The sequence below is a fragment of the Protopterus annectens genome, chromosome 7.part1 (genome assembly GCF_019279795.1).
Source record: "Protopterus annectens isolate FY-2018-M chromosome 7.part1, PAN1.0, whole genome shotgun sequence".
NCBI classification, from domain to species: domain Eukaryota; kingdom Metazoa; phylum Chordata; order Ceratodontiformes; family Protopteridae; genus Protopterus; species Protopterus annectens.
Window position 1 is genome coordinate 311,284,063 of NC_056740.1, and position 27,570 is coordinate 311,311,632.

The following is a 27,570-nucleotide window of genomic DNA, read 5'->3' on the forward strand; positions in this document are numbered from 1 at the left end:
AAGGGTTTGATTCTGTAGAGGGAGCCCATTTTTTTTGTTGACTGTTTTTACAGTGTTGTTAAATGAGTATCAAAGTTGAAGTTGTTGTCAGTTGTAACTCCTAGGAGTTTGGTTGTTAAATCAGGTGATATGAGTGTACCATTGTTAGATGTGACTGAGAAATCTATTGGGGTGGACTTCTGGGTAGGAGTGAAGAGCAAGAGCTTGTCTTTTGTTGGACTTAAGAGGAGACATTTAAGAAACCATGTTTCTACTATGTTGCACACTTTTTGAGTTAAGAAATGCAGTTCAGATGAGGAATTGGCTGAGCATATTATTGTAAAGTCGTCTGTTTATTGTATACAGGTAGCTTGAGGAATTGCTAAGTGTAGATCATTGATGAAAAGTGAGAATAGCAGAGGGCCTAAAATGGAGCCCTGAAGAACATCTATGGTGACAGGTAGGTGGGAAGATAGGTTATTCTCCCAGAGCACAGCTTGTTGCCTATTGCTGAGGTAGGAACTGAACCATTTTATAGACTGTGTATCAAGAGAAAGTGATTTTAGAATCTTTATAAGCAGCTGATGGTTTACCATATCAAAAGCTTTGGATAGATCAATAAAGAGTGCTGAGGAGAGAATATTGTTATTTCTATTTTTGTTAATAGAGGCAGAGAAGGATAGGAGGGCAGTAGTGGTACTATAAAATGGCCTAAAGCCATGTTGGCATTCAGCAAGTAAGTTATTTTGAATTAGATGGTTGAGTCGTTGCTTATGAATGCATTTTTCCATTATTTTTGCTAAAGGGGATAGTAGAGCTATAGGACAATAGTTAGAATATTCCTTAGAGTTACCACCTTTGTGTAGGGGGATGACGTGAGAGATCTCCCAGATTGCTGGAAATGTTCCCTCATTAATGGTTCTGTTTATGAGGATGGATATGGGATACGCTACAGTTTTAGCGGCTTTCTGCAGATATTCAGCAGGTAGCTGGTCTGCTGATGGGGTACAATGTTTTAGATTTTGGGTGAGCTTGTAGATAAAGTGTGTTGGGATAGGTTGCAGTTGAAATGTAGGGAGAGAGTTAGCCATGGAGGTAGCAAGGTTTGAGCTGTCAGGCGATAGTTGGTTTGCTAGAGATTTTGTAGCTTCTGTGAAGAAGGTATTGAAGGCATTAACAGTTTGCTTGGGGTTCTTGTGATTACTACCTAGTGGGGTTGGTGTACTAGATTGTCCTGGGTGTAGGAGTCTATTAATACTTCCCAAAACTTTTGTGGATTATTGTGGTGTGTCTGCTGCATTTGGCAGTGATTTTTTTTATCTGACAGTATAGATTTTTTTGTTTCATTTCTCATCTGTCTAAATGTATGTTGATCTAAAGAATTTTTGGTAGTTCGCCACCTAGTCCAAACTTTGTTTCCAAGTACGATTTTCTGTCTGGTTTCTTTAGAGAGCCAGGGGGCTGGTTTTAACCTAATTCTTATAGTACATTTATTAGTTTAGTATTTATCCAGTGATTGATGCAATTAGGATATTTGACTTTATTTCACAAAATGCAAAAGGGAGTGAAAATAGTAGTAACATAAAAAGTTACAGTGTAGCATATGTGGCCGATGAAACTAGAATACCTTAATACTTTGTCAAGAGGTGTACAAGGAAATGATACTGTTGTTAGTGTGGATGATGATGCTTTTTCAAAGAGGAGGATGTCTGAAAGAGTTAAAGCATTCTTTTCCGTATGTATGGGACTCGACAAAGTCTGTGTAATATGTCTGAGTGATATAATTCTTTTTAAAAACATTTCACTTTGTGCAAAAAGAAATGACAGTGCTCTGAGGGGTACCAGTAAGGGCACAGTGTGCATACAAAGATTCAAATTTAAAGGGCACTGACCTGTTTTTTTATCACTGTGGTTTATAATGTCTGTAAGTTGAATGCTGTAGGCTGTCAAGTAAACTAACAATATTTGATTATTGGGACACATACTGAGGATTTCTGCTTGATTTTACTTCACATAATTTTATGTTGGTGTGACTTTTATCATCCTTGATAATTACTAAAGATATATACTAATCCTTTCATTGCATTTTAATATTCATAAGCGGTTACTTGAAATTTGAAAAAAAAAACATTGATATAAATTACTTTAATACAGCTGAGTTAGTTCTTTATTAATATGCTTGTGACTGCAAGTTTCTCCTAATTAAATAGTCCCTTTGAAGATCATGATAGCTGATTACATTACTGCTGGTTTTGATTTAAATTACTCTAGAAATATATATATTGATGAAAGGTAAATTTGTCGAACATGAAAATTGTAAGCAGTCTGATATAAGTTGATGAAATGCAATACCAATTGCCATAATAAACAGGGCTGCTCAAAAAGAAAAAAACTTTAATGGTTTAGCGCCTTCATCTACAAAGACTTCATCAGAACAAAATCCTAAAGAAACCTCCCCACTTTATGTACACATCTCAAACAAATTTAATAACATAATTAATCAACTATATAATTAAACCCAATGGGATTTAAAGATATACTACCTAAAAATATTAACTATATAAAATATTACAATACACAACAATTAACACATCAAAAAAGCTCAAGTGTGTGTGTGTGTGTGTGTGTGTGTGTGTGTGTGTGTGTGTGTGTGTGTGTGTGTGTGTGTGTGTGTGTCTTTTGGCTTTTCCCAGTTAGGGGTCACCACAGCGGAACTCCGGTCCGCTAATGATTGGCAGTAGAGTTTTATGTGCTGGCTTGCCGGGCCTAATGCACAACCTTCAACGAAGGAATGCCCATTCATGCATGTCGTCACACAGTAGACTCTCTAACTGAGAATCGAATGGGCAACGTTTAACTGTGAGGCGACAACGCTACCGCAGCACCACAAAAAAGCTCAAGTATTATATTTAATATACACTTATATGAATTATAAAATAGTTAAAATATCCTTAGCTAAAAAAAGATGCTTAGCTAAAAAAGATATAGGCTAAAACACTTTACTGATTCGAAAGTGCTTTCAGTTTGAGAATAGGCAGTACTGAAACATGATAATTTATTCCTGGTGGTTTAGTGGCATTTAATCTCAACTGCCATTTCATTTCTTTCTCTTCTAAAAGTATAGTCTCTTCTCCTCCCCTTGGGTTAATATCTACTATAGCAAAAAGGAATCCATTACATTTAGGGCTACATAACAAATGAAATTCAATAAAAAGCTGTTTTAACAGCTATCGCGGTGTTTTGTGTGTGAGTGAAGATTTAGTGACTGAGTCTGTCTGACTAAAAGGTCCCATTTTGTAGGGCCTTCCCCGTCAGTCTTGTTGGCTGTCTGGCTGCTTTGTTTGTTTTCTTAGATAGTAGTCTTATTTTTTTTTTTTTTCCTTTTTTCTCTTCTTTAAAAAAAAAAAAAAAAAAAAAAAAAGAGAGAAAGAAGAGAGAGAGAAAAGAAATCTTGTCGATCAGAGATGATCTCTCTCTGTGTATACTGTTTGGGCGCCAAACATTTGCTTGCGCGGCTGGGGCATCGAGGAAGCGGGTCACCTTCCTTCATAGGCGCCGCAGTCGGCGAAGGTTGTCCGCCAGACACTTTCCTCCTCTCTCGCCGCCCTGCCCCTCTGGCCGGGATGGAAATTGGTTTGGACACTCTTCAGCGCCGATAATTGCGCAGTCAATTCGAGCTGGTCCCCTAGTCCTTTGAGCCGTTGGAGAGACCTACCGTCATCAGGATGTCAGATTCGGACATAGACAGGGTGCTCAAGAGACTGTCCCAGTCCCAGTCTTTCATTAAATTAGTTTCTCCCACCCACACTGGCTTCGGCAGGCAGCATTTCATTCCATTATTCCTCCTCGACACTGATCTTGATGATGGGAGGTCCCCAAAGTCGCCCTCGATGATGTCCATTTTGCAGACATTCTAGAGATCTCAAGCAACGAAGGCGGCTGGAAAATCAATTCTTTCCTCAACAGCAGAGCATTTTCTTTCAGCAGCAGCAGACGGGGACTTTTTTTCTTTCTGGGGGCCAGCCCAGAGGGGGAGGGGTCCCCCGGCAATACTGGAGGAATACTGGAGACCTTTCAGTGCTTGTGCCTCTCCCACCTCCCCTGGGATTGCCCCCGCTGTGCTGCTCCAGCTGCCTCAGGTGGGTGTTTTTACAAGCACTAAAAAGCCTGGGAGTCTATTACTCAGGACAGATGGGTGCGTCCCCACAGGAGATCGGGAAATTAAATAGGTTCTTTTTTTTTAAAGAAAAAAGACAGGGACCTGAGACACATTTTGATCAGCAAAAACCACCAGTCCGTCCATGAAGTCCAAATTCAAATGTCACTTTACAATCCATTTCCATTTTTGTGGAAGATGTTTTGGATGTGCTCCATAGATCCAGCCTGGGAGACACAATTTTTCTCACTTCCCTCCCTTGGTCTCACCACAGCCCCCCCCCCAGGGTGTTCACTAAGTGTTTGGCAGTAGTGTGTCCTGACCTGAGGAGTCTTCAGTGTTCCCCTTATCTGGACGACTGGCTCCTGACTGCCACCACCAGGCATCTACACTACACAGAACCTACAAGCAACCCACCATCTCCTGGGTGCTTTCCTGGGATTTACATTCAACTGGTCAAAGGTCTTCTTGCCTCCTCTCAGCAAGATTCATAAGGCGAGATAGATAGACAAAAAAAAAATGTGAATCTTCCTTCCTACCGAAAGGATACAAACATTACAAGATAAAGTCCGGATGGTCCTCTCCTAGTTCCTCTGACAAGAACTGCACATGAGGAGTTCAGTGTGCAATATTTGCTGATTGGTATTAATTAAATTCAGGATCTCCCCAACATCATACCTTATAGCAGAAATGTGCAACAGCTGGGACCTCCGTGGTGGCTTCTGCCATCCAATCTAGATCAGGAAGACCTTTTTTGTACCCCCCTCCTACCTTTGACTTGACAGCGCTCCTCCCGGGGGTGGGGCATCTGGAGCAGGTCAGTTCAGGTTCTCATTTCTCCATCATGTGTGTGTTGGGAAATGAATAATGTACTACTGAGCCCTCAATGCCCCTCCACTCTCTCAGCATTATCGCCATAGCATCACACCCAAACATGTCGGTGGTGTGGTGGTATCTAAACAAACAAGGAGGGAGGACCAAATCTACCCCAGAGAGGAGAGGCGGGGGTGGGAGTGGGCAGTGGTGGCTACTCGCTTCTGGTAGCAACCCACATTCCAGGGAAAATCCAATGTACTGGCAGACAGACTGAGCAGGACTATTCTCTCGGATGGTATGGTCCCCCCTACCTACAGAAATACTACTGGACGGGTCCTTTGTTCTTCTCCTAACCTCAGGACCTTGTTCATCAGGACAGACAACAGCCAGCACCCCCACTTCACCTTGAAATTAGCTTGGCTCCTCCACTCCTTAATTTTAGTAGTCTTCACACCTTGACCCGAAGTTATTCACATTTTTTATCTTCAGCACAAACCACCCACTAAGAAATTGTGTCTCAGTAAGTGGAAGAGGTTTGCTATATCTGGGCTCAACTCGGAGCTTGTCTTGAAATTTTTAACATCTTGTTTAATCAAGGATCTTCAGTCTCTACTATTAAGTCCAACTAGCAGCTATATTCCAAATTTCACAAATCCATAGACCCACCGCTGATGAGCAGCAGATTTGATTTGGTACTGTGTGCTTTAACATCTTCTTTGAACCACTTGCTACATGTGAGTTTGAAATATCTGTCTTGAAAAACTGCCTTTAATTGCAATTACCCTCTGCAAGAAGAGTTCAGAGACTTCAAGCCCTATCTATCCAAACCAGTACTTGATTTTTTTCACAAGGATAGAGTATCACTTAGACCTAACCCATCTTTTTTTCCAAAAGTTTGCTTCTAATCTCTGTCTCCAACACTTTAGAGCTACCAGTTTACAACATCTGTCAAAGCCACTCTACTAGAGCTATGGTTACCTCTATTGCATTCCATTCCAAGCTCGCTATTTCTGAAATTTGTGCTTGCTACTTTCCAACCCCCCATAATTTTCATTTCCCACTATAAATTGGATGTGGCATCTTCCACTCGTCTCAGGAGTGTTTTCCAGTGAGCCACCCAGGATTTAGGTGCTAGGGACGCTGTGTTCATCAGTCAGAAGAAGATAGGATCATATCATCTTTTTTTAGTTATGTACTCACCATAACTTCAGATGTTTGGGATCCATCTCACCTTCCTTCCCCCCCTTGAGATCAGAAGAGATTGAACGGTTTGGGTTCTACTGTTTTTATCTTGTATCATCTGTCAATGTTATATAAGCTGTGTGCATGTATGGGACAAACTAGATCTGGGGACTGGTAGTGGTGCATCCTGGGATATAATGCTTCGGTAAGTAAGAGACTTAGCTCTTTGGCATTTACTCAAAGCATTATTAACACGATTTTTAGAAATGCTATATAGGTGTTCATAAATACGGCTTTTTAAAGACGTATCAGTCTTACCAATATAAAATGCCGAACAATCTGGGCATTTAGCCAAGTAAACCACCCTCTTCGATAAATAATTCCCCTTTCTAAAATAAACAATTTTCATAATGTAGGCGTTGTTATTATATGTAGGATGTGTGAACAGATTTGAAACTGATAGATTTGAAAGCATTGATCCATTTAAACATTTAGGCTTAGAAGGTTTCTTTTAATAAACATATAAAGTTGAGAAATGTAGCACTTGGACATGATGTCTGTGAGAAATGAGTGCATGATGATCTAGCAAGGACCAGAACTACAATCCTTAATTTTTATGAGAGAAGGGCATTTTTAGGAGTAAGCTATGGGTGTTGTAACACTTTAACAGTAAAATAGGTTTATATTTCTGTTTGTAATTAAAACAATATGAATATAAGTGCCTTTTGTGATTTAGAATATGCTTTAATGGGATGATTATAAGTAATAAAGATGGTTTAACCTTTTATAAGCTGGTTGAGTTTAAAGTATTGAATGGGAATTTTATCTCTGATTGACAAACACGAGAGGTTAGGTACAGACCCTTATGCCACACGATGGATAGCCAGCTGGCTCACAGACAGGACCCAGGAAGATAGAACTGGAAAGCCACCTCTACAAAGAGGCCAGTCACAAGTAGTGTCCCTCAGGGATCGGTCCTGGAATCGATCCTTTTGGGCATTTACTTTTCTGAAGTAAAGACTAATGTCAATGGCCCCTGGCTGACTAAATTTGCAGATGTGCAACTTAGGAGTTGTCATTGAATTGCCCACCAACAGACATGTTCTCCAGGAAGGACTGACACAGGCAAACAACTAGTGTCAGAGCCATGGACTAAAACTAAATACCAAGAAATACTAATAAACACTCCATGAACCAAGAACAAACAAATGGAAGGAAAAGACCTCAGAGCTGAGTACTGCTCAAAATTAAAAGTTTGACAGTGGTTGACCATTGTCAATAAACTTTTAAATACCAAGAAATGCTTAATAGTATCTTTCTGGAAGTCATCCACCCCTGGTAACTATCGTATTGACAACACACCCATAATAAGTGACCCAGTAGTCAGGGACTTGCTGACACACACAGACAGTAATCTAGCCTTTGAACATCATGTATCTACAGTAGTGAGGAAAATATTCTATGTTAGTAACTTATGACATCTAGGGCCATGGAAGTCATTGTTCCAACTGTATTCGGCATTCATGAGACCTATCATTGAGTACAATGCCCCCTTTGGTATGTAACTAACTAGGCATATCCAACAATTGGAACATCCACAGAAGTTCCTCACTAAAAGAATACATAATAGTAAGTAACATGTCCTATGAAGACTGCCTCATGGCCCTATCCCTGTATTGTCTCCTTCAGGCTGTTGAGGTGAGATCTATGCCTGGCATACAAGGCATTGTCAGACCCCACTCTGTTAGACCTCCTTGATATCCTCAAAACAAATGGCACAAGACTTACTCATTCAAAAGACTTAAACCTTACCTGTGATATAAATAGGACCTGCTGGAGAGACAGGTATGTATCCCAGAGAATACACCATCTCTGGAACAGGCTTCCCATCCATGTGAAGCAGAATTGCTCCCTAACCCAATTCAAGTGTAACTTGGACAACTTGACGGGAAACCGAAAATATCTCCCTTGTTGGGCACCTATGTCTCTAATGGACACAGGCAGCCTGTAAATGGTTCATCTCCCTGGCCCCTACTTTTAAATGTTTCATCTCCCAAGCCCCTGCTTACACTTATCAAGGTTACCAGAACTTGTCAGGGATTTGGGATGATTGGCTAGGCTTAAAAAAACCCTTGTGGTAATTGGCCTAGTAAACACCTATGAACCTATTAAGAGGTGTACAAGACAGTATGGTTTGCCCTGTGATAAGAGAGTGCACTGTATTAGAGAATTAAAATACATAGTAAGGTGCTTTTGTATGAAAGAATGACTGATGTAAACTTCTTATGTTAGTTATGCTGTCTGCTTCAAACACCAGCCATATTGAACCTGAAGTGATAATATAATGTTATTTTTTTTAGGTAAAAAACTCAAGGAAACCTTTAAAGTATATGCCTGGTCACATGTTGGTTATTCTGACAGATGGACTTCTTTCATTTTAGACAGAAGCAGGGGCATGTTATGGACTGGCAGGAAGATGATGCTAGCAGCTATTGTTTTGTGTGTTTTGGAAATATATTGGATGATCTCTATGAATGTTTCAGTTTGACAATTTTCCCTTGGAAGGGGTGGAACTGGGACTAATGAGGTCTTGGGGGATATTATGATATGTTACTGGGTTAAAGTAGTAGTAGAAAATTAAGAAAACAGAGACCTAAAATAGGAATTTTAAAACAGAGAAATCAGACTGAAGAAGTGGCTATGGAAATGATCAGCTGCATTGAGGGAGTGTTGAAGGAAATACGGTAGTGTTCTTCAGTATTATTTTGTCTTAGGATGATAGCTCAGGTGTTTTTTTCAGTACATGGACAGAGGATTTGTAAAAATGTTGGAAAGAAACAATTTGATTAATGTAATAGTCCAAGATAAAGGCTGGATTGATTAAGAAAATTCAATATTGAATTTGTCATGGGGAAAGGAATGTATATTAGTTATATGGTACCAGACAAAGGTTGCTGGTACGTAAACATGAAGAAAAAGGTAATTAATGAGTCGGCAAGGGAATGAATAAAGGATTTTAGAGTGTCTTATGAATGAGATTCATCCCGCTGTTATAACAAATAGGACTGTCGTTGTATATTAAGTATATTTTAAAGAGATGGGGGATAAGGAGATACATGAATAACGGCTATTCCTTGGAGCATGGCTAAGATGTATTTAAACTATTTCTACAAGATGCCCCGACTGAGGAAGCTGAGTAAATGGGAACTTTCACTTTTGCATTTTAGCTTTACATTTTATTGAGGATTGCATTTTAATAAGAATGTATGATGTAATCTAGATAAACCTGATACAAAGTGTTTACATTTGATTATGTGAACTGGATTCTGACATGACATATACACAGGTTTATAATGATGTATGCAAGGAGTTTGTAATGAGAACAATCTAGAAGATTTTTTCAAAAACAGTGTGCATGTGTGCGCATGCATGTGCATGCACGTGTGTGCATGTCTGCGTGTACACATATCTAATAAAATGAATATACCAGGAAAGTGACTAGTGGTGAACCACAGAGATGTGTCATCTGTTTTGTACTCTTGAGTATGTTTCTGCATGCATATTTGTATCATCAGTGAGTTAGATCCCATTATCTTTTTTCCCCCAAAGGTTGACACAGCAGTGGAAGATGGAGAAATGAGTCTAACAAAGAATTTGTAAAAGCTGCAAAACAGGGCAAAGAGGTGGCAACTGGGTTCAGTACAAAAAAAATGCAAAGTACTGTATTTGGGTTACAACCAGTCTGGTGTGAAATACCAGCTTGAAAGAGTGGAACTGATGGCAAGAGAGCAGAAAAAGTCTTTGGTGTTGGTCCATGTCCAGGGCTGATCACCAGGAGTGGAGGCAGCACCAAACAAAACATTGGAATCTATTCTTAGGGTGGGTTAGATTCCAGAAGCAAAGAGGTAGTGCTTTCACACTATATGTCATATTCAGACTGTAACTTGACAACTACATGCAGTTCTGGATTCTGTATAAAGAAATAGACATCAGGTGAGCCAGTCACAAGAAAGCTACCAGAAAGATTTGTAGGATGTAGGAAAAGATTATGTCAAAAGGCTAGGGATGTCGCTAAAGGGTCCGTAATCTGCATGCCCTCCAAGCAGTTTACTCCCCCAATGTATTATATCTTATGGAGACCTGCCTAAAACCCGTAACTAAAGACAGTGAGGTAATACCACCAGGGTAAGACATGCTTAGATTAGATCATACTACTACGAAGGGTGGTGGGGTAGCTGTACTCTATAAAAATACACAAGATGTTACTACGGTCTCCCTACAACCACCCCAGTTTAATAATGCAGAAATGTTTATTACCAAACAACAGATTAATAATAACAAATGCATAAACATTGTCTGCATTTACATTCCCCCAGGAAATAATACTAACACCCTAGAGGACATCCTCCACTGGTTATCCAGTGCCTACCCCCAAGAAACTATGGTGCTTGGAGATTTTAACATTGATTGGAACACCTGTTCCTCAGAATCTCCTACAACCCATGTCAACCTACATGGTTTTACGCAGCTCATATCCTCCCCCACCAGGATAGGCAAACCCAGTAAAAAGACAGTATCCTAGACTGGATATTTATCAACAGTCACTCTTATATGTACAAGTCAGGGACCCTCCCAGATGACCTAAGTGACCACATTATCAAGCATAAGGTGGACAACCCCCCACCAGACCACCTTTAAAACCATCAGAAATAACTTCAACTCCACCAATTTTCAAAATTAACTTAAAGCTTGCAATTGGTCAATCCTAAAGCATCTTTCACTGGATGATGCAGTAGCATACATTAATTCCACATTCCTTACTATTCTTAATTCTCACGTGCCTGCTTGCTCCATTAGAACCAAAACAAAGACTGCCCAGTGGCTCTCAAAAGAGACCAAATCTAAAATCATAGCTAGAAATAAAGCATGGGACAAATGGCGTGCCACAAATTACCCACTAGATCAACTCACATAACGACAGCTAAGGAATCACACAAAAAAATCTATCATACTAGACAAACAAAAACCTTATACTACCATCTATAACAAAACATCACAACAAACCTCAAAGGTTTTGGGCAGGAATAAACAAACTTCTTCGCTCAGGACAGTCCTCCACTCCTACCCCATCAGCTTCCAACCATAAATCCCCAGAGGATACTGCAAATGCCTTCAATAGTTTCTTCACAGAGACTATCCAATCACTAGCCAGCCAGCTGGCACCCAGCTGCTCCAACCCAAATTCTGTCACAGCCAATACCCCACTCTCCTTTAGCTAATATCCCACTCTCCTTTAGCTAATACCCCACTCTCCTTTAGCTAATACCCCACTCTCCTTTAGCTTTCAGCCTGTTTCTACATCACTTATCAGATCTCTGATTAAGAAATTAAAACCAACTACTCTAGCAGCTGATCTCCCACCAGAGTGTCTGCAAAAAGCAACAGATGCCATAGCATATCCCATCTGCATCATAATCAACAGAAACTTATCTGAAGCCACCATCTCCTCCATTTGGAAAATATATCATGTAATACCACTCCATAAAGGAGGCAGCTCCTTCGAACTGTCAAACTTTAAAACCATAACTATTCTGTCACCATTGCCTAAAATTATGGACAAGTGTGTCCATAAACAACTTATGCATTATCTTACCCAGAATAACCTGTTAGATAACTCTCAGCACTGTTTTATGCCACACCACAGTACCACGTCAGCCCTCCTATCTTTCTCTTAACACCATAAACCATAACCAAAATAATAGCAAGCTTTCCTCAGCCCTCTTTTTAGATCTCTCCAAGGCCTTCAATATGGCCAACCACCAAATACTAATGCACACCCTTAAGGCATTCTCACTAAAATAGCTGTGTGCTTCAGTGGTTTCAATCTTACCTGTGTGGTAGACAACAAGCTGTCCTATGGCAGGACAAACTATTAACCCATCTACCCGTCACCCTAGGAGTCCCCCAGGGCTCCATATTAGGACCCCTTCTTTTCACTATCTTTATTAATGACCTTCCCACTGTCATCCCAAATGCTACCTGTATCCAATATGCAGATGACTCCATCTTGATTTGTTCAGCCACTTCCCTGACAGATCTAATGACATTAACCCAGAATACTTTCAATATAGTTGAAAACTGGCTCTCTAACCATCAGCTGATATTAAACCTTAACAAAACAAGTTGCTTCTTTTCTCCCCGACTTGTAAGTCTTCCTCACTACTCTTTACCATAAAATCTAGTTTGTTTGTGTCTTTTGGCTTTTCCCGGTTAGAGGTCGCCACAGCAGAACTCCGGTCCGCTAATGATTGGCAGTTGATTTTACGTACCGGCTTGCCAGGCCTGACGCACAACCTTCAATGAAGGTACGCCCAGTCATGCATGTCTCCACACAGAAGACGCTCTAGCTGAGAATTGAACCGGACAGCGTCTTACTGTGAGGCGACAACTAGTAATGGTACCATTATCTCCCCAGATGCACAAACCAAACTCTTGGGCGTCACAATAGACAACATCCTCAAATTTGATATCCATGTCAATCAAACTATCAAAACCATTAACAAACCTTGGCTCCCTCTACAAGATCAAACCTGTCCTAACTCCATTGGTTAGGACTGCTATTGCTCGTTCCCATCTACTCTCCACTCTTTCCTATGCCTCCCCTCTACTCACTAATTTGAACAAATCTGCTCTTAGCAAACTTTCCAGCTGTTATAACCATATTGCTAGATTTGCAACAAGCATGGCCTATAAGACCCCCCACTGTCACAACCTAAATCTTCTGGGATGGCTAGAATGGCCTAGCCTACTTCAGTACAACCAGTTTATAATTGCCCTAAAAGTTCTCAACTACTCTGATAATATGCCTGCACTTAAAAATATCATCAACCCTTATAGCAACGTGAGGTCACTTCGCTCTTCTTATAAACTACTGGTTCAAGCATCCAAAATCAACAACTCTGCTGGGGACTCTCTGTTTGCTAACTCTTGTTGGCAAAACTTGGAACTGTCTTCCTGCTGATCTTACTCTTGAACCTTCTCTCACTCAGTTCAAAAAAAGCCTCAAGCTATAGTTTAAAACTCACTGGCTATGTCGTTGTTCAAAACTAACTAGATCCTCCTCTATAATGTGTAATCATGTTACATTGCCTAGTCAATTTGTCAACACTGTTTTAAAAATGTACGATTATATTACCTGCTTGCTTAACTGGAGCTTGTAAACTGTGTGTAACTTGTAATAATTTTATGATTTTTACTGTATGTTCAACCTTGGAGCTTTTCTCCCCAGGCCTCTGCTGAAAATGGACATGTATCCAGTCAGACTATCCCGGTCAACAAATGTAAAATAAATAAATAAAGACCAGAAGAGAAAAGTGGTACATAGTACTGGTGCAGATGATCATGTCGGGGAGATGTAAAGATGTCATTCTGAACAGGAAGTACAGCGGCATATTGTAGGGACTATCTACTCAAATGCAGGAAGTGGTGGTGCAGTAATCATGCATATATAGTTTAATTTTTCAAAATATGTGTTGCTGTTCTAAATATTTGCCTGTACCAAAAACATATAGATTATACTTGCAGCTCAGAGTGTGAAGGGAGTGCAATAGTATATTTGGTTTCAAAGGGTTACGCTTTAAGAATAAATATTCCAGTGTGAAGTACGTTTCTTGCATAAGCTGGTTCTGAGTTCCTCTTTAATGATAACTTTGTTTACTATCTTTACACATCAGAGTGGTCTTAACCCCTAAGCACATTTTTGCTACTGATTCTGCTATCTTGAAATCCAGATTTCTAATTAAAGTCATTACGTTATTTAAGGTGCTTGGATTTTCATTGTTGAAATCATAACACTTCCCCCATACATGCAAACAAACTAATGTGCTAATTGGTTAGCATTTCTCATTACAAACTATATTTGCTTCCTTAGCTGACAGTGGGAGCTCGGATGCACCAGAGATGGAAGGCACGGATCCTGTCTGTGGAGTGGAAATGGTGCCAGAGGACAAAGTTTCGACAACCCCTTTAGTGGTTTCAACAGGATGTGTTGCAATACCAGTACCTGAACGTGAAACCTGGACCCGGCAAATGGACTTCATTATGTCCTGTGTGGGGTTTGCAGTAGGACTAGGAAATGTTTGGAGGTTCCCATACTTGTGTTATAAAAATGGAGGAGGTAAGCTATTTTGGTTTAGTTCTTGAGAAAAATCATTGTTAAAAAAACTTACATTTTTGATATTTGCACATCATTACATTAAATCACCATGTTTTTCGATACTTGGAACAGGGACCTTTCAAGAGATGACCGCATCCTTTAATAAATAAAACTATACCTGTGGTCATATTATGGCAGCATTATACTCCTACATCCTCAGTACTGACAGTGTTGGAGTTGTGGGGATAGTATTCACTCTCATAATGATTTGATGCACCAGAAGTAAGAATTCTGCCATCTTTTTTTAAGATGGTAGGTGTTGCTGCTCCAAGTTATTTCTTTTAGTAAAATAGGAATAAAACTTCTTCACATTTTAGAAACTCACTTCAATGGTCTGAGCTACAATTGCCTGTTCTACAGACTATAGTAAGAGAGCAGTCATATGTAGCCTGAAATGTTGCTAGGTAAACGTAGCTTTCAATAAAATTGAGGAAAAAGCATATAAAACAGTAACCTGCTGCCATAAATCATTAAATTCTGCTGTGCAGTTGGTGTTTAATGATTTATAGAGTTTTCCTTTTTTATTAACATTCATTCGTTATACTACTGATCTGTGAAATTATGCATTTCAAGATGGTAGTTGTGCAAGGGGACATTCATCATCGGGGATGCAAAGCATTAGAAAAACGGTGTGATTCAAAATATTTGCCAAACTTAATATTATCTTTGCCAAGACTGGGTGACCTCAAAGTTAGCGTATCTGTTTGATGGGTGTAGGGGAAACTTGTTTTCTCTTTTCACAAAGGCTATGTGATCTTGAAGTTAGTATAGAAGTTTGATTGTGGGGGCAGATTATCCCCTAGAATGCTAAGGCCATTTTTTTTTCAAATTGAAATGTGTAGATCAAATTACATTCATTGATATAGAGTCAGTAAATTTAAGTCAGCTTTAGTTTCATTCTTAAACCTGTCTTTCCCCACTGCCAGCATATTACAGCTATGCATACTGTAGTTATATAAATAAAAAAAAATGTAAAATAATGTAATTGTCATAAATTGGAATCATAAACAAATGAAGAGCAGCATTTCTTAAGAAGCTTCTAAAACAAATCAACAATAAATACTAAGAAATTTAAAATCCTAGTACTATATACCAACATTTGAATGGGGTTATATTACTTAAAATTCTGTTTTTTTTCTACAAAATGTATTTTTTGAAATTATACAAAATCTGATTATCCCAAGTCCACCAAAGCAGAATTTTCCAAACATGTCCAGTGCTGAAGAAAGAATATTAACCAGGAGTCTCATTTTTGCTCAATGGAAGCTCTACTTATTCCCCTTACAAAATATGTGGGTTTTTAAAATGGGGAACTTTGGAAGAGTGCATAGAATTATGTTTACATAGGATTTTGCATGGCAAAATGTCTGCCTGGATGATGCTATCATTGTCAATATAGTCTAAGTTCCATAGCACTGTGCTTAAATGAAGCCTTCTTGGGTGGCTAAGACATGGTAGAAATCCTTCTACTTTCAAGAACACCTTCAAAGTAACCCAGTAAGACCATGCTCAGTGTCTGAACAAGGATTAAAAAAGCCATGTTGTAGGATAAGACCTTTCAATTTCAAAGAGTTTTAATCACTGTCCACTAACCCCATCAATTCAAAGTTTGAGAGCGAAAAAAACAATAATAATTGCGACTGTAATTTTCATGAGAGGGAGGGAGGTAAAAATGTGTATCTTGTCAGCAGAGAAGAAGAATTGCAACCTGTATTTCCCTGTGATCTCATCAGAAGCCTTATATAGATTTTGCCAAGCTCTAGGTACTATAACTGTAGGATAAACGCACAACAGTGCAGGGCTAATCTAGGTCTGAGATATCACCCTGCAAATTGTTCTACAATTGCTTTGCAATCCTACCTAGGGCAACTTTCTTGCATTCAAAATTTTACCACTGTAAGTCACAGTTACATGAGGTTTATGATACTTTTATTTTCTATTGAGCTGACAATAGATCAAGGAAAGTAATGATGGATCCAGATCTCTTGTACTTGGCTAAGGGAAGGTCTCCATCATTCATTCTGGTGCCGAATCTGTGTGCCATTTTTTAATGAGTATGGATTGCAAAGTCTTATCTAGACCATGGTTTTGTCAAGAACTTCTAGGACATCAAGGCTACAACTGTCTCAGTAACGTTTCCTAAAAAGGAAAGGCTTGGGAGGGGTGTTTTTGGTCAGTTTGGTTCAGCAATGTTTCCTTTCAAAAAATATGGGGTGTAACTGGATTGGACGGTGCAGTGGTAGTGTTGTTGCCTCACAGCAAGAGGTACTCTAGTTCAATTCTCGACTGGGGTGCTTTCTGTGTGGAGTCTGCATGTCCTCCCTGCATGTGTGTGGGTTTCCTCTGGGTGCTCCGGTTTCCTCCGACATTACAAAGACATGCATCTGGAGCGTTTCTCCCCAGGCCTCCGCTGAAAATTGGCTTCATTCCAAGTCAGACTTTCCTGGTTAACAAATGATAAATAAATAAATAAATAAATTAAATAAATAATAAAATAAAAACTGTCTTTTTCAGGACGAAGTGTGGAAAGTGACATGTGGCAGTAAAACACAGAGGACCTTGCAGATGCTGAACAGGCAGTTAAGCACATGTACCACTGAGCTTCATCCTGTAGTACAGGAGTTGATTTTCTCACTTTGTAGTATCATATTATGTGATTCTAACCAAATCATTCAACCAGACAGTACTCCTGCTCATGTCTAAGCAGGTACTTGTATTTAGTAGTTAACGTATTCCTAATAAAGGAACTACTGCATGAATTGTTAACAGTGTCTTCATAAAGGGTGACAGGGCAATTGAGATACAAACCAGTCTACAAAATTTTGTCTTAGAAGCCAAAAATGTATCAATGCTCCAGTCAATGTTAGAACTGGAATCTAAGAGATAATTATGCATTTCTGCCAGGATTCACTGTCTGCAACAAGATGATGGATGTTAATGATATCAGGAGGTTACTGGCATTAGTCCTAGTTGTACAACCTTTCCCTTGGGGTGCTCATTTGGAATTCCTCATATGTTTTGAGTAAAATCACTTTAGGAACAGCCACACAAATCAAATTCTTGAAGCAACTGTCACCCTGACAATTATAACCAACTCATCTACCCAGGAGATTGTTGATTGGTAAAAGATATGCAAAGTTTTAATAAAACAGGTTTCTAACTATCCATGCAAGCCTCTGCTTTACACATTCTAGCTTACTCTCAATTCCTGCACTTTGCCATGCAAGATTTGGTTATGACATACAAAAAGTGAATGATTTTGAGCAGGGGAAAGCTATATCGAAGACCACCGTGATGGTTGCATTAAAAAACCAAGCCATGATATTTGTCATCATTATTACCCTATGTCTTGTACCTAGTGAAGCTCTGGAACAGGCAGCATTCCTCAGGTGTATTTTTTTCCCATCCGCAGAATCAATCCAATCACTCCCTTTCCTGTATCCAGTTCGCCCATTCACTCCAGTATCGGGGTTAAAGCTCTCCTGCTCATTTTTTCCATTGTGGAAAGGAAGATTCAGTTGTTAGGGAGCAAGCTGGTCTGCAGATCTTGTGGACTGTCTTATACCCACTCCTACAGCAGCCTGCAAGGTCTTCTGTTGCTGTTTCAGAAGGTACATGCATGCCTCTGTATTTGCACAACCTGCTGATCAAGTAGGACATTGTTTGCAATGCACGGCTTACAAGTCCCTTCATGCTATGGCAGTTGCCAGTACTGCAAGCCAAGGTGCCTCCCTCCCTCCAGGATGGATGAAACTATGTCTTCCACTCGGTGTCTTCATCCTCCACCTATTCCCGCCACAGGGCTGGGTTCTGATGTTGTGTTTTGACCATTCCAGTGACCATAAATTATTATTGATGAGGTTAAGAAGGACTGCTTCCAAAACAATGAGGCCTGCCAACACATTTCAGCAATACGTCAGATAAACCAAGATGTGAATTCAACATGTCTTGAGAAGGGCCCTTTGGCGATGAAAATTTTCCATTCAAAAATGAATTCCAGACATAAATGGATGAGTTCCTTAGCAAGGACAGAAGATTCATAGTTGATACAATAGTTAACTGTTCTGTAACTGTAAAACTGAGGTAGGTTCTAAATTATTTTAGAAAATCTGTTGCCTACTGAAAAGCAAGAACAATTCTACATCTTTGATCCTTCATGGTCATGGCTGAAAGATATAGAAATGCTATTTTGACCATTTGTAGTTTCACTTACACAGTATAGCTCTTGTCCTACATACTTTAGCAAGTTTAGAATGGTGCATCACTGAATACATTGTTGGGACAGCAGTCTCTGGGGCTAGGTGCTTCTAATGCTTGGCACATGGCTTTGCTTCACTTCAAACAGAATACCTCTGTATCACTCTTAAACATGCTGTCTAACAGTAAAAGAGCAAGCAGGTCTCCTCCTGAATATAATACTCCACAGACTGGCAATAAATAGCATGTGTAAACAGTATTCCCATGGTCTGCAAACAACTTAACTATAACTGATGGAACATTTTCTGTTTTAGACCCCAGATCATGGGACACTCTTCTTCTTGACCTTTTGACCTATCTCAATTTGGAACCATAAAGGGCAGGTTATGCTTACTCAGTCTGGTGAAATATTTTGAAAAGGTTACCAAAGCGATGGATGAAGGCAGAATGGTACACACCACGTACCTCAACCTGGACAAAGCTTTTGACACTATTCCTCAATCAGGTATAGCAGAAAAGCTAAATAAACTGAGAATAAGCCCTATGTCACCCACTGGGTTGCCAAGACTCACAGATAGGACACAGATAATCAAAATACGGAAAGTTACTTCCACAAAGAGATCAGTCACCAGTGGAATCCCCCAGCGTTCTCTGCTGGGACCTCTCCTGTTTGGCATCTACTTTTCTGAAGTACAAGCCAATACCAAAGAGCATTAATTGAATCCCCAAATGACTTAGCCATCCTACAAGAAGGTTTGCCTCACAAAAACTACTGGGACCAATATCATGGAGTGAAACTAAATGCCAAAAATGCATTATTGCATCCTTTGGGAAGTCAGTTATCTCAGGGAACTACCACATTGACAACATGCCCCTAAGAATGAACCCAGTTGTCGAGATTTGGGAACTTAAGTGGAAGTGACCTAACTTTTGACCAATGTGTCTATTATAAGAAGGTCCTTCTATATTGCAAAGCTTATAAACAAAGGGATTGTGTCTAGATCTAGAGATGTTATTGTCCCCCTTTTCTCATTAGGCCAGTCATTGAATATAATGTCCCCTTTGGCATGTATCTGTCCAGATACAGGCAACAACTGGAATGACAACATACCTTACTAAAAGGATACAAGGCATACTCCGTATCCTACAGACTGCTAAGAGGTGACCTGTGTCTGGCATAAAGGTATCCTCTGACCCATTATTGATGGCTTTTCTGCACATCAGTAAGTGAAAATACATCATGAATACTCCTGTCTAGGGATATAAACCTCTTCTGCAACATCAACAGAATGGGTTGGAGGGACATGTATATCTCACAGAGGATAAGACTGTTGTTGAACAGACTCCCCGTCCACATAAAACAAAGTTCATCCCAGTCTATATTCAAATGCAACTTAGATCTATGGGTGGAAAACAGAAAATGTACCCCAAGACTGCCCCTGTACTACTAATGGACAGAGGCAGCTCCTAAACACTTTATCCCATGCATGGGTCTGCTCAAGTTATCTATGGTGTAATCCCAGTTATTCTAATTTGGGGTAATATGCGATAATTGACCATGGGATGGATAAGACCAATCTTTATCCAAGTGGGATGGGTTATTTCAACCACAAAAAAGTAAACTGGCTAGGTTTAAAATGGCCCACAAAGGCAGCTAGCTAGCCTTGTACTTATGAAATTGTGAAAATGCTCCTCATGTAAATATGTAATCTGGATATATATTTTGGGAATACATTCAAAGAAGAGTCTACTGCTCTTGGTTTTAGGTAATACTGTCATTACTTAGACTGTTATCCATGTGCATAAGTAACTAATTTCTTTAATCCTGCTTGCACTTCTATAGTACATGACCACAAACGTCACTGTTGTATGTGTTAAGTAAAAAGTTATGCTATCCTTTTCTTTCTAACTTTCCTTAACAGTGGTGTTTCACTTATGTCACCCTTTAGTATGTCAGTCTGTTCATGCAGGATTTGTGTGTAGAGCTTGATTCTTTCTGTGCTTAAATGCAACAAAATTATGGTTATTTTATTCTGTACTTTGTCAGCCTGTTCCTACAGAAGTTCTGTACTTACCTTTAGTACATGTATGTAAACATACTAGAACTGTGTAAATATATTACAAACCACTGTTAATGTCATTCTGTATATTTTCATGATGCTGTTTTTTTTTTTTTTTCAATATCAGTGCACTACCCGGATTAACAAACTTAATAAATTAAAATAAAGTGATGAGAGATGGTTAAATATAGCAACATTTTTTTTTTGTTGTTAATGAAAATAGTCGGACTTTGTACCAGTTTAATTTAGTTACTGGCAACTGCTTGCAAGGAGTTCTACATGTTTTATAAGAGAATTAAAACAAAAATACACATTTAGTAGTACTTTCCTGGTTTTTGCTTAATGCAGATCAACACTTTATGAATAAATGCAATTTCTGTGCTGTTTTAATGCTGGAGACTTGTCTGTAGCCACAAGTTTAAAAATTGGGCTAGAAGAGCCTTGGCTGGAACAGCTGCATGGAGCAGAAATGGAGTTATGAGATGAGGATGATGAAGGAAGTAGATGAAGGAACAATATGCTACCATTTGTTAGTATCTTCTATACCAGATATAATATCTTCAGAATGGCACATCGATGAGTAGGAAAAAAAGACACATGCAATAAAAATAGTGATAACGTGCATATCTGTAGGATAACCGGTAAAAGCATTGAACGGTTTGCAGACTGTAATAGATAAGAATGAAATGACAAGTGCTAAGCAGGGGAAGACTGATGAAAAACAAGGAAAGGCACTGATTAAGCAGGGAGAGGAGTGAGGACACTTAACAGAAATGATTAAGTTGGAGGCGAATATTCAGTAGAGACAGACGTTGTGTAGTATCAAGGCTAGTAATTTGATGATAATATAGTATCAGACTATACAGAAGGAAGGCAGTAAGAAATGGAACAATAAATAATTGCAGAATAGCTGATTGAGGAGAATAGAAGCAAATGTGTAAGATCAGTGGTAAGTTTGAAAGAAGTTGAAGTGAAAGCCTAATGAGATCCTGGAAGCAAATTCCTCATGTACATGGACAACCATCTACTACTACCACCTAGGAACACAATTTGTGAGAGATGCAATTACATAAAGAAGCTAGACTCTATGCTCTCTCCCTCACAAGCCAGTATATCTGGCACTGAGAAGGCTGTCAACACAATCACTGCACCTCAAACACCACCCACAACCACACAATACACATCCACATATGTGGAGGTTCTCAACAAAAACAAACCCAAACAATGAAGACCTCAGAGGCAAAAATACATGAGAACTCCACAACCCTCCACACCACATACCATGCATAGTCCACACACCAGTGTCTCACTACCGCTAAGGCCTCACCATAAACTCAACATATTAGTCATAGGAGACTCCATTATGAGACACACAGATGTGCTTCTCACTAGGCTGGGTAAGGAGAAAGTCACAGTTAGTTGTTTGTCAGGTGCCAGAATCCACCATATCATACATGCACTCTAGTCTCTCAACAACATGTACTTTTATGACTCTGTCAATGTCCATGTTGGCGTGAATGACTTGAGACATGCCTCCCGCGACTATATGAAGAGAGAAATTATTGAACTCACAGAATATGTGCCCCAGGCGAGTATGTCCGAAGCATTAAGCAGCATTCTACCATCACCCAGAATGATGCTTCAATACAAACAGAAAATGACTGACTTTAACAATTGTCTTAGTTTCTGGTGTCATTCCAGTGGGATTCAGTACCTGACAGCCTGGGAAGATATGATCAATAGACCACAATGCTTTGCTAGAGATGGCCTGCATCTGTCTCATTTGGGCTTAAGGCTTCCCCCATAGTGCTTTTTTTTAGGAAACATCATGAGGTTGATACGAAAACATAAAAATGTAAACAAAATGCAAATTAAAGGTCATGCTGCTAAACGCTAGGAGTCTAAACATGAAACTGCACTTCTTGCAAGCATTCTTAACCCTGGAAGATGCTGACATTTGTGGAGTCAAAGAAACCTGGTTCAAAGCTGCGGAGAGCACCCCAGCTTTACCTGGTTACTCATCCTATCATACATTCAGATGCTAAACTCAGGGCAGCAAAGCCAAAGGAGGTGGAGTTTCAATATATATTAAAGATGCACACACTTCCAGGCTGGTCAAACAGTACGATGCACAGGAAACACTCCAGGTGCAGTTAACCATTGAGAAGACCCCTATTCAAATTATAGCTAGCTACAGGACCCCAACTTTGACACAAGATGCCCCCTCCACCTATCTGGACCTCTCAACTTTATCAAGATTAAACTCTTCACCCTGATCCTGGGTGACTTTAATTACCCAACCATAGATTGTAAAAACTACTCATGCCAGAATGCAAATGCCCAGAGATTCCGCAATTTTATCAATACAAATGCCTTGGAACAGCTAGTCGATACCCCCACAAGAGGTGATAATATCTTCGTCTTGTTATTAGCCAACATGAGTAACCACTGCAGCACCCCTACAGTATCATCCTTCCTGGTAAGATCCAACCATAAAGTGATCACTTTTGAAGTCACCATCTTCCCTGACCCCCCTCTAGCTAGGGTCAAACAAAAAAGCTTCACCAAAGCTGATGACATCTTCCTGAGGGATGGTATAAATAGCTTCACTGCCCTGTCCCCCACTTTAGAAACTGGCACCAATGTCCAAATCTACACCAAAGTACTATACAAGCATGTATATAGATGCATGGAATCAGGAATAACTGATGGGACAAAATTATCCTCTGCAAGGAAGAGTAAACCTGTCTGGTGGACATCTGCAGTAAATAAACTATATAACAAAAGGAAAAAATTGCTGTCTAGGACCAAGAAGGAGCAGGTGCCCAATTGGAAGTAGTCTCTCCTTAGCCCCAACAAGCAAATAAGAGCACTAGTGAAATCATCTAAAGCCAACTTCGAGTCCAAATTGGCCACATCTACTGGAGACAGTCACAAGGCCTTCTTCACAGATGTCCGCGATCTCAAAGGAAGCACTCAGAGCTGTTCAGAACTGGTGGTCAAGGACACCACATACACAAATATTGTAGATATAGCCAATCTACAGGCTGACAGATTCAGCAAAAACTTCTCCCCTGTGTCCCCCATCAGTAAATCAGGACATCCCCAGTACCTGCCCCCCACCCCTTATCTCTAGGGAACAGGTCATCACTGCCCTCTCAAAGGCAAAAAATACAGCCTCCATGGGACCCAATAAAATCCCAGGCTGCATCCTACATGAACTCAGGCATGAACTTGCAGGAATATTAGGCACCCTATTCAACCAAAGCCTGAGTACCGGCTTTGTCCCAGCCGAGTGGAGGACAGCCACTGTCATCCCTTTACACAAAGGTGGAGTGTCCACCGATCCAGGAAATTATAGACCCGTCAGCCTAACTAGCCTGATCTGCAAGGCCATGGAATGGATTATCATGGACCTCATTAAAAGAGACATTGGCAACCTCCAAACTTTTGACCCCACACAGTTTGGCTTTGTCAAGGGGAGGTCATGTCTGTTAAATCTGTTTCACTTCTCTGAGATAGTCACCAAAGCCATGGATGAGGGGAAGATGGTGCACACTGCCTACCTTGACCTGGCCAAAGCCTTTGACACTATTCCCCACTCGGGCATAATAGATAAACTCTCTCAACTAGGCATCAATCCATATGTTACCAGATGGGTAGCAAACTGTCTCACTGATAGAACCCACCTAATCAAAATAGGGGAAGCCGCCTCAAGCAGTAGACCCGCAATGAGCAGCATACCCCAGGGATCAGTTTTGAGGCCTCTTTTATTCGGGATATACCTCTCTGAGGTGCAGGCCAAAACCAGTTGGCTATGGCTAACCAAGTTTGCAGAAGAATGCAAGCTGGGAGCAGTTATCAATTTCCCAGGTGATGTGGACATCTTCCAAGAGGGCCTCACACAAACAAATGACTTGTGCCAGAAACATGACCTCAAGCTGAATGCCAAAAAATGCATCATCATCCCCTTTGGGGAGAGTGACGTCCCCACATATTATCACATTAATAACAACGTCCTAAGTACACAATCAGTAGTGAGGGATTTGGGTACCCAGGTTGATAGCAACCTGACTTTTGACCATCATGCTGCTTCTATTGTACGGAAAGTTTTCTACATGGCCCATAAGTAAGGGTATCTCATCCAGGGACAGAGCTCATAACATCCCTGTATTCTTCCCTTATAAGGCCGATGAGTACAACACCCCCTTCAGCATGTACCTTGCAAAGCACATGCAGCAGCTGGAGAGACCACAGAGGTTCCTCACCAGGAGAATCTAGGGGCCTCAAACATCTAAACTACACAGATAGGCTAAAAGCCCCGTCCCTCTACTCAGTTTCATACAGACTCCTCAGAGGTGACCTCTGTCTAGCATACAAAGCAATCTCAGACCCCGCCTTGATGGGACTGCTGCATATCCACAAGTCAAGCTCTTCTTGAGCAACCCATCCGTGTGACCTCAACCTGGTCTGTGATATCAATAGGATTTGTTGGCAGGACAGATTTGTGTCCCAGAGACTCCCCCTTCTGTGGAATAGACTTCCTCTCCATGTCAAGCAGAGTACCTCATTATCCCTTTTTAAGTGCAACCTGGTTAACTTTCGGTGCTGACTTGTCTAAACATGGGCTAAACTCTTGGCTAGGCTTATAAGGACCTCAGTGCCAGTAACCTCCTATGATCCGAAATCACTGAGGACTGATATCATTAAATAATGACATACATTTGAGGTTCACACTTCAAAGCCTTCAGAAAATGCATGCCAACACAAATCCTGTTATTTTTAGCAACTTTCTAAGTTTATAAGAGCAATATTTAAAATCTGTCCATATTTATGGGCCTTTGTCCCCCCATTATTTTATGCTTTGTCCAGATTTCCTGGGCTAAGAAGTTGAGAGGTGTGTAGCTGTCATTGAATGTGTACAAAACCTGCAAGACTTGAAAGTACAAGGAATATCTGTAACTACTACTGAACTAGAAGGAATATCTGTAACTACTACTGAACTAAAAATGAACTGACACCTCACCTAAGTGTCATGTTTAATCATAGCCTTACCTCAGGCTTTGTGCCCACTGAGTAGCACACAGCTACAGTTATCCCACTCCACAAGGGGGAGATCTACCTTGGATTCCGGGAACTACTGCCCCATTAGTCTGACGAGCCTGATCTGCAAGGCCAACAGACAATGGCAACCTTCAAACACTGGCCCCACACAGTTTGGGTTCATGAAGGGCCGATCTTGTCTAGAGGAAAATAGTTTTTTATTCAGGCATGTCCAAGGGTCAGCTCCCAGTGTTCTCTCCTGTATATCTGATGAATCTGGGCATCTTGGGACAATGTAGCAATTGCCTCATGTACACAGACAACCATCTCTTCCTCCCACCCAACACTACAACCTGTGAGAGATGCACTTATCTAGCCAAACTGGAGGTAAAGCTCTCTCCAACCAAGACTGAACTTGACAGTTGAGAAGAAGGTAAACACTTGCACCACACCACACTCATCACATAGTCCCACTAAACCTACACCAACAAAATCCACACATAGAAACACAAAAACATTTATGGAGGCTCTCAATAATAATCTGCTCAAGCAACAGAGACCTCCAAAGCAGAAACTCAAGCAACCTCCACCCCCCCCCAACACAACACAAATGACACATAGCCCACAGACTCAGTGTGCCACTCAACCACAGCTCATAAGGCAAAACAACATACCCAACACACTAGTCATAGGTGACTGTATAGTCAGGCACACTGATGTCCCACTCACCAGGCTAAACAAGGAGAATGTTACTGTCAGCTGCCTGTCGGGTGCCAGGATCCACCACATAACCCACGCACTCAGGTCAATCCACAAGTGCAAATATGACTCTGTCATTGTACATGTTGGTGAGAATGACCTGAGATGTACCTCCCTGAACTACATGAAAAGAGACATGGAAGAGCTCTCCGATCTTGTAGCCCAGGCAGGTATGACCCTAGCTCTGGGTAGCATCCTGCCATCACCCAGAATGATACCGCATTACAAGGACAAAATGATTGACTTCAACAATTGGCTAAGCTTCTGGTGTCATTCTAAGGGGATCCAGTATCTGTCTGCCTGGGACAATATGGTTGACAGACCACGATGCTTTGCCAGAGATGGCCTGCACCTGTCACCCCTGGGATTCTAGATTCTGGCTAAGGCTCTTGCCGCCACTGTAGTGCCTTTTCTAGGCAAGGTTTAAAATGACAAATTCTCCAATGTAACAGGAACAGGCAAGCAAAAACTGGGAGTAATGCTACTCAATGCCTGAAGTCTTAATCTCAAAATGCACTCCCTCGAGGCACTCCTTAAAATGGAGAACACTGATATCTGTGCAGTGACTGAGACCTGGTTCAAGGCTTCAGAGAGCACCACTGCCTTACCAGGTATAACTCATACCACACTTTTCGGCCAACTAACCTGGACCGGAACACCAAAGGAGGAGGTGTGTCCATATTCATTAAGGATATCCACACCTCCAGGCTAGTTGCTCAGCATAATGCATCCAAGGTTATCCAAGTGCAACTAACTTTGGGCAAAACTGCAATCCAAATTGTAGCTTGCTACAGGTCCCCCACCATGCCCCAGGATTCCCACTCCTCTTTTCTTGATATACTGGAAAATATTATGGTTCAACCAAACACCCTAATAATGGGCGATTTCAACTACCCCACCATTAACTGGGAAAACTACTCATGTACCAACCCCTTCAATCAACGCTTTCTGGAATTCATAAATTCCAATGCACTGGATCAACTTATCCACACCCCCACGAGGGGCAACAATATCCTAGACCTAGTCATTACCAACATGAGTGACCGGTGTTCCACACCTGAAGTCAACTCCTCATTTGTCAGATCCGACCATAAGCTAATCACCCTAGATAGCCACATCCCGCCCCCCACTCCCCATTAAGGAAATCATGGTAAAAAATTTCT

General features: G+C 40.6%; 1 protein-coding gene across 1 annotated transcript in view; it reads left to right on the forward strand.

Annotated features, from left to right (window-relative positions):
• LOC122807744 (sodium- and chloride-dependent creatine transporter 1-like) overlaps nt 1–27,570 on the forward strand; it is a 992,499-nt gene that overhangs the window by 155,079 nt on the left and 809,850 nt on the right. The window contains exon 2 of the mRNA XM_044078732.1: nt 14,064–14,309. Coding sequence (XP_043934667.1) covers nt 14,064–14,309 — 246 coding nt within the window. The remainder of the gene's footprint in view (nt 1–14,063; nt 14,310–27,570) is intronic.